Source organism: Telopea speciosissima, chromosome 5 (assembly GCF_018873765.1).
Source record: "Telopea speciosissima isolate NSW1024214 ecotype Mountain lineage chromosome 5, Tspe_v1, whole genome shotgun sequence".
In the NCBI taxonomy this organism is placed as follows: domain Eukaryota; kingdom Viridiplantae; phylum Streptophyta; class Magnoliopsida; order Proteales; family Proteaceae; genus Telopea; species Telopea speciosissima.
Window position 1 is genome coordinate 22,128,213 of NC_057920.1, and position 9,004 is coordinate 22,137,216.

Consider the following 9,004-nt stretch of genomic DNA (forward strand, 5'->3'; position numbering starts at 1 on the left):
TAGTAAATGAGTAATGGGTGGTGCATGATTACACTCCCTTATCCCCGTGCACTACCATCAAATTCTGCTTTAAATGGGTGGCAACTCAAAGCATGAAAACATAGGATTATAAAGTTGCTGACAAGGGATTTCCCTGTCGAAAACCACATGATAGTAAAATAACTCCTCGTAGTGCTTCATTGACCAACAACTAACTAAAGAGTTTTGAGAAAATGGAGAAGACGAACTGAAAAAGGAAAGAGGTTTCTGAGAACTTCAATCTCACTTAATGATGAGATCTGTTTCTATTCATTTATATAATACAAATATTCAGTTACAATAGATAGTGATGTACAGCTGTTTTCCACAGTTTACAACTAGCACAACTGCCTCACGTGATATCTTGGCCACGTGGATGTGATGATGTGGACAGGTGGTTAATACCCTCCCGCAAACTGAGCCGAGAACTAAGGCCCAGTTTGAGACACAAAGCATGAAACTCCCATCGAGCTAACGGTTTGGTGAAAAGATCTGCCACCTGAAGTCTAGACGGGACAAACCAAGTAACAAGATGACCAAGAGCCACCTTCTCACGCACAAAATGATAATCAAGCTCAATGTGTTTGGAGCGCGCATGAAACACCGGATTGACCATCATATGTAGAGCGCTGATATTATCACAAAAGAGAGTAATAGGCGAATACTGTGGGATTCCAAGATCCCACAAAAGAAACGTAAGCCAAGTAAGCTCGGCTATTGTAGATGCCATAGCACGATATTCAGCTTCAGTGCTAGAGCGGGATACTGTTGACTGCTTCTTGGCACTCCAAGAAATGCAATTGGCACCAAGGAATGTGCAAAATCCAGTAGTAGAGCGTCGAGTAAGCGGGCAACCGGCCCAATCAGAATCAGAGAATCCATAAAGAGTAAGAGAACTAGCACGAACAATCCATAGACCATGATCCAAAGTGCCTTTGACGTAACGTAAGATGTGCTTCACCATTCCAAAATGAGCCACAGTTGGAGAATGCATATGCTGACAAACTGAATTAACGGCATATGAGAGATCCGGACGAGTCATAGTAAGATATTGGAGTCCCCCAACAATACTCCTATAGAGGGTAACATCAATGAAGGGACACGAATCACCCTCTACAGACGATCGAAGAGCCATTGGCGTAGAAATGGGCTTGATGTCCACCATATGGGCTCGCTGGAGAATGTCCAAGGCATACTTGGACTGAGAAAGAAATAAACCACTTGGAGTAGTGGTAACCTCGATGCCCAAAAAATAGTGCAAAGCACCCAAATCCTTCATCGCAAACTGAGAACTCAAGGTAGCAACAAATGAGTCTAGATAGGATGTGTCATTCCCAATAAGCACAATATCGTCAACGTAGAGAAGTAAAACAATAATGCGACCATCATGTCGATAAATGAACATAGAGCCATCGTAGAGGCTACAAACAAACCCCACACCAAGAAGGAATCGGCTGAACCGATCAAACCAAGCTCAAGGGGCTTGCCGCAAACCATACAAGGCACGGTAAAGCTTACAAACAGCATGAGGCTGAGCTGAATCAACAAAGCCCGGAGGCTGGGCCATATAGACCGGAGTCGTTAGGAAACCGTGTAGGAAGGCGTTTTTTACGTCCAACTGCCGCAGGGACCAACCCAGCACCATAGCAATACTAAGAACCAAACGAATAGACCCCGACTTAATAACCGGACTAAATGTTTCAATAAAATCAATACCCTCACGCTGAGTAAACCCCTTGGCAACAAGGTGGGCTTTCAGTCGTTCTAAGGACCCATCAGCTATGAGTTTAGTTTTAAAAACCCATTTACAAGGAACAATATTCATGGCTGAAGTTGGAGAAACCAAGGACCATGTATGATTATCAGCCAACGCCTTCATTTCCTCAAGCATAGCTTGGTGCCACCCAGGGTGTTTAAGAGCAGCCTTAACAGAAGTCGGCTCGGTGGGAATAGTAGAAACCGTGAGTGCATACTTGGGATTGGGCTTATGGATCTCACACATACTACGAGTAACCATAGAAAGACGTGGAGTAGGAATAACCGCTTTCGAACCAGTACTAACAGCACCACCATGTGGCATGGCATCCGTAGAATCAAACTGCAACATATCAGAACCACCACTTGATCCATAAGGTGTAATGGCAGTGGATCCACCAACATCAGGCCCACTAACATTAACACAACCAGATTTAACACCATCTGGGCTACTACAGTCAACAGTAGGCGAATCACAAATGCCAAACCCACCACTAGTATGCGGCCCATTAGCAGGTGGGTCATTGGTAGTTGGCCATGGAACACCAACAGAAACTTGTGGTGTAACTTCAGAAAACCAGGGACCTATATCTGATGTGGGCTTATCCGTGTTGTGATCCTCAGTAGGTGAGGATGACTCAGGTGAAAACGAAACCCAACTTTCAAAGCTACAAAGGTCTTCAATGGAAGAAGGACTAGGCGATGCATCAGACGAAGGCTGAAAAGGAAACACACCCTCATCAAATACAACATGCCGTGATATATACACACGGCCTATGGGAATATGAAGATAGTGATAACCCTTGTGCTTGTCACTATAACCCAAGAACACACAAGAGAGAGAGCGCGGAGTGAATTTGTGTGTAGCGTAATGCCGAAGATAAGGGAAACAACGTGTGCCAAACACCCTCAAAACAGAATAAGAGGGAGTTTTCCCAAATAAAATCATGAGAGGACACACCATATCCAACACTATCGAAGGCAAACAATTGATAAGATACACTGCCGTCGAAAAAGCCTCCACCCAGAATTTTAGAGGAACCGATGCAATGTACATCATAGCGAGACCCAATTCCACGATATGCCTATGTTTCCGTTCAGCAATACTATTCTGAGCAGGGGTGCCTGGGCATGAAATTTGATGAACAATACCACAAGATTGAAGATGAGCTAAATAACCTTTATCCGAGAATTCACCCCCACCATCAGATTGAAACACTTTTATTTTCTTGTCCAATTGACATTCAACCATGGATTGAAAGATCAAAAAGGTTTTAAAGAAATCAGATTTCCTCTTGAGAGGATACAACCATGTAAATCTGGAAAAATCATCAACAAAGACAGCATAGAAACAAAAATGTTGTATACTAGAGAGAGGAGCCTTCCCCCACAAATCACAATGAATCTTGGCTAAAGGAACAGTACTGCGAGTAAATGAACTAATAAAGGGAAGCTTGGTACTCTTACTCATCTGGCAACTAGCACAAAGGTGCTTAGAAGCCTGAGTTACAACAATGGATTTACTATTTTTCATAAAACTAGTAATCTTGTCTTGTGGATGGCCCAACCGTTGGTGCCAAACATCCTCACAAACAGCCTGAAATCGAGAAGAGAAATGAATTTCTGCTTGAGCAGCAGCAGAATCAGAATGCCCTTCAAGAACGTATAAACCACCATGCCTATTCCCCGATGCCAAAATTCTCTGGGTGTGAATGTCCTTGATAACAAAACCATTCTTGTCAAATTCGAAAGAACATGGATAATCACTAGTAAGCTTTGAAATAGACAATAAGTTCTTTGTGATAGAAGGTACCAGCAGAACATCATTCAAAGGTAAAGTGGCATTAGCTGTGGTTAGATTTCCAGTGCCAGTGTGGGTAATAGGAAGCTGTGCTCCGTTTCCTACCATGACAAAGGATGAACCAGAGTTAGGAATAGAGTCCGAAGCTTACCTGGTGAGTCTGTAACATGTGCTATTGCTCCAGTATCTGGGAACCAAGCCGAGTCCTGAGAATCATTGGCATGAACAGCAGCCAAAGCTTGTGGAATTTCTTCAGCCTGATAGCTATTATCAAAACGCTCCCAACACTTCAGAGCTCCATGACCCAACTTATGGCAGATCTGGCAACGGATAACAGAGCGGCCATCAGATCGATGATTCACTTGCTGATTTTTATTAGGTTCTTTGTTCTCCTTGTTAGCATTCTCATCGGTGGATCGACTGTTTTGAACAAAGCCGCGACCACGAGAGAAAAAATAGGGCCGTCGACCTCTATTGTAAGAGGAATTACCACGACCTTTGTTCTGGCGAGAATCTTGGCCAGTCTTCTCACCATAAAAGGCTAGATGAGGATTGACACTATCAGCAAGATGTCCCCTATTGCGAAGATCATGACTCTGAAGAAGAGGAATCAGCTCACTGTAGCTAGGAACAGCAGGCTTAAGCATCGCAGTAGCAAAATTATCAAATTGGGGACCAAGATTGGTAAGAAGAAGAAACACTTTCCGTTGATCTGGTACAGGTTTTTCGATTGAGTTAAGCTGATCACAAACTTGCTTGAAAGAAATCAAGAATTCAGACAGAGACATGGAGTCTTTTTTCTTCAAGAAATGGAGTTTGGACAACAACTCAAACTCTCGTGCTTCTGATACTTGTGAGAAAGCTTCAGACAGAGTTTTCCATAGCTCTGCCGAAGAGTGAACACCAACTGCTAATCCAAGAACTGACTCGAACAGCGTACCTGTGATCCAGGCTTTGATCAATCGATCCGTTCGAATCCACGCAGCATGATCTGGATTTTGCACCTCCTTGCCTTCTTCATCTGTGATCAAACGAGCTGGAAGTGGATAGTCGCCATTGATGAAGCCAAGCAAATCTTGACTTTCGATCAAGAAAATTATCTGTGTTTCCCACAGCAAGAAGTTATCCGGCGTGAGATGAATCGTCACAAAATTTGCGACATTCAGAGTACTTGGAAAGGGAAAAATAGAATTCATTAAGGACACCATTGAAGGACTGCGTGAGAAATCTGCTCTGGTGAGCTCTGATACCATAAAGAGTTTTGAGAAAATGGAGAAGACGAACTGAAAAAGGAAAGAGGTTTCTGAGAACTTCAATCTCACTTAATGATGAGATCTGTTTCTATTCATTTATATAATACAAATATTCAGTTACAATAGATAGTGATGTACAACTGTTTTCCACAGTTTACAACTAGCACAACTGCCTCACGTGATATCTTAGCCACGTGGATGTGATGATGTGGACAGGTGGTTAATACTAACATGACACAAAGGTAATACAGGTTATCACCATCTTCACCCAATGTTTACCAAAGCCCAAGCGTAATAATCTTTATGAAATACTACTTCAGTCTATTATAGGTTTTTTTCATTTCCAACTTTAGGGCCGCATACCTCCTTCAACTCTTCTCCTGCTTGCTAAAGTAGTGAAATATTTCATGTGCAATGAAAACATTATCTGAAATTGACCTATTAGGCACAAATATTGATTGAAAAGGTGAGACCACACCATTCAAAATCATCTTCAATCTTGATGCTAGTATTTTGGTAATCACCTTACAAACAACAGTACATAATGTTATAAATCGAAATTGATCAGTACTCTCAAGTCCAGATCCCTAGGAATAAGACAGATCAATGTTTCATTGAGTTGAGAAGACATAACATTAGTTTCAAAAAAATTGGAGACAAAATAAAAAAAGGGTCTACCTTAAAGATGTCCCAATATCTCTAAAAAAAGTTGGTGAGAATCCATCAATTCCTGGAGATTTCAATGGACTCATAGCAAATAAAGCAGAACACAACTCTTCCATTGTTGGCAGTACACATAACATCACATCTGTCTCAGGAGTGATAACGGGCGATACTGCCTCTAAAACAAAAGATAATGAATCTTGATCAATGCCCTCATATCGAAAGGTAGTATCAAAGTGAGAAAGCAAAGCCTGATACACTTCATCTTCTGTCTTAGTCCAATGACCAGGGTTGGGTTTGAATTTAGGACTTGGTTTGTTTTCTTTGGAGTGTAGTGGCATGAAATAATGTTGTACTCTTGTCTCCCTTTCAAAGCCAACTAATTTGTGAGTTTTGCTTCCAAAGCTCTTCCTTATTCAGCAATTTAGCATCAAGGGATTTCTAAAGTTGGTCAATTTGAGGAGATAACTTCAGTCAGAGGTAGCCTCTAAAGAGCATCAATGTCATGAATTAACCTTTTAATTTTCTCATGAATATTTCCAAAATCCTCCTTAGTCCACCTAATGTACTCCATACAACATGTGTCCAATTTGTGATGAGAAGGAGATCCAAAACAAGAGCTTGACCAATCATTTGAGGCAATGGATTTGTAGTTGAGGTGGCAAAACCAAATTGATTCAAACCGAAATGGTCTTTCCCTTAAAACGTCCACATGTAGTATCAATAAGTAAATGAGAGTAGTCTGAACCTATTGCAGGTTTTGCCAATAGAGCAGCATTCTAATATTTAATTCTCCAAGCTTGGTTAGAAAATGTTCCATTCAATCTAATCTTCACAGTGGCATTACCCAATCTCCTGTTACTCCTTGAGAAAGTAGGTCCATTACAACCCAGACCATAAGATGACATGCATCCACCATAGCCCGAAATTGGTTCTTGTCTCATTGGCCAATACAATTACCTCCTTTTTTCCTCATCATGTAAGGTGAGAATTAAAATCTCCAAAGAACAATAATTATGCATTTCTTCCAACACTAATAAAAACCAATTTCTCCCAAACATGGGGTCTTAGGGATTTCATTGGGTCTCCATAAATACAAATCATAAAAAAAAAAAAAAAAATCCCCATCACTACTAGATACATATATGTATCCAAAATTTGGTCAGTAGAATTCAGAAAATCAATAGTAATGGTAATTTTGCCAACAAAGTGCCAAACCTCCAGAAATACCAACAGGCTCTACAGTAAAAAAATTATCCATTTGAAGAGTCTGACGCATATATTCAAGCCTTGGTCTTTTACTATGAGTACAATGATATGGCGGGGGATTGCTATGTGTCCTCCTCCTCGACCCTCTTTTGGGGAGAAAGAGAGAGAGGGGTGAATTGAATGTTGGGAGTCGTCACCAAGAGGAGGGTCTAGGACCCGGAGTGTAATTGTAATGACTCTCATGCAATGTCCTTTTGGGGACTAATCGGTCCATTGGTCTGGTACGAGTCAAGTTACGGTCTGGGGAAGGTATTAGGCACCCCAGTCTGCCCAGACTTGCCTGTCTTTCTATTACTTGGCTAGGTAAGGTTATAACAAACTTTTGGATGAGAAAATAAGTACACTACAGGAAGAAAAAGTGCAACATAAAATACAAGAAAAATGTAAGGTGACATACTTGGAAGTTTGGTTGCATGGTATTCGATCTCACAAAAACCAGAGTTTTTTTAGATAATGGCGGTAATGGGTGAGGCTGAGGAGGTGGAAAAGATAAGCTCAACCTAAAAAAGAGGATTAGGGAATGATTACCGTATTTTCAGCCTTGTTTTTTTCTTTTATAATATTTTTATGACCGATATAATAACCGATCCGATAAAACCTAGATTTTAGTCATTTTTGGCCGATCCAAGACTATTTTGACCGATCCCGAGATTAGGAACCTTGAGTTGGAGAGAAAGAGAGGCAAAAGAGAGACTTTGTTCTAATTTTAATTTAATCATTTTACCTTCACTTAAGCAGCAATTCTGCAAATGTTCATTAATGGTACTCACATAAACAAACGTTAATAGTTTATGGTGATAAATAAAAAATAACTCCCAAGTTGTTTATGAATTTATGCTTATAGTGATTTATTTTAATGAGAAATAGAGGTCATAAATCATACCAAACTCATTTATTTATGTTTGTGTCAGATAAATAAAATTTTTTTTTATAACAAGTGTCAGTTAAATATTAATTTAAACTATAACAAAGAGTGTCTTAATTATCTTATAAAATTTATCCTCAAACATGTTCTTTATGTAGTTTTAAGAGGATAGTGGGTGTTTTGTTATGTTTGGATAAATAACAGATTGCGGTTATAATTCTTTTTTTTGTTTTTTTTAAATAAATCATAAATAAAAACATAAAAGCAGAATTTCTTAGATCTACTAGATAGAAAAAAGATTTACAAAATTAGTAGGTGTTAATTACATTTTACAATCACAAGTTATAATTTTCAAAAGATTTACCCAATTCCCATATGAGTAAAAAAGTTTAAAAAAAAACCTAAAATACCCCCAACTTCATTCTCTCTCTTCTTCTTCTTCTTCCACGGACACCGCTGCAATCATTCCCCCCCTCCCCCTCCCCCTCCCCCTCCCCCTCCCTCCCTAACAATCGCACATCACCACCACTGCCACCCTCTCTGTCCCTCCTCCTTCCGCTCTCTCCCCCTACCCACTCCCTCACCTGCAAACCTACCCCACCACATTCTTTCTCTCTACATATCTCATTGTTTGTGTTTGGGTTAATGGTTCCCATATTCGAGGTTTGTTCGTTATCTAGCTGATCTTTAGGGGCAATGTTTTTCAGTGAGTTTAAGCCTTCCCACCTACCTTTTGAATTCTCCCCTTCACCATCCTCTAATTTTCCGTTCAAGTCCCAGGAGAAGGCTGGGGGAGTTAATTGATGTTTCTCTCATCATATAAAAAACTCCTATTTTCCATTGTTATAAACCATTTTCATTCGCATCTTCTTTTGTGGATGATTTATTAATGTAAAAACAAAGGAAAAGAAAAGGAAATATATTTCATGAATCATTTTACTCGTTTTTTATTAAAAAATAATAATTTATTTTACTCGTTTCTTTGCTATTTGTTCAGATAAACTTTCTCCTTTACACTAACCTGAATTTCTTGGAGCAAAAAGAAGTGTAAATTTTAGTCGTGGTTGCCTAATCTTAAACAGGCGAAGGGCCCTTCTTAATAAAATCACTTATGGTTGAGGATTTTACTGTGAGCTCCTAAGTTTTTCAATAGGATTAAGTAGAATTTTTAACACTGGGAGAATGGAGAAGAGTAGTGAAAAGACTCCAACAGAATTCCATGTTAAACAACCATGCCAATCATTTTTGTCTTTTACTGCCATAAAAGTACAAGGTTTCAGTCCAGATAACGCTAATAAACATCAGGGTGAGTTTGCAGGGTAGCGAGGGGGTAGGGGAGCAGGGGAGCATGGTGGGGTGGGTTTGTAGGGAAGAGAGGGG

General features: G+C 40.0%; 1 protein-coding gene across 1 annotated transcript; it reads right to left on the reverse strand.

Annotated features, from left to right (window-relative positions):
- Window positions 1-370: 370 nt before the first annotated feature.
- Window positions 371-1,423, reverse strand: LOC122662864 (uncharacterized mitochondrial protein AtMg00810-like). The gene has a single exon (XM_043858572.1). The coding sequence runs from the start codon at window positions 1,421-1,423 to the stop codon at window positions 371-373; it is 1,053 nt and encodes a 350-aa protein (XP_043714507.1).
- Between the last annotated feature and the right edge of the window lie 7,581 nt (window positions 1,424-9,004).

What these genes read in the sequence shown, in the direction of transcription:
- LOC122662864 (XM_043858572.1), bottom strand. Translation starts at nt 1,423, where the DNA reads ATGTTCATTTATCGACATGATGGTCGCATTATTGTTTTACTTCTCTAC.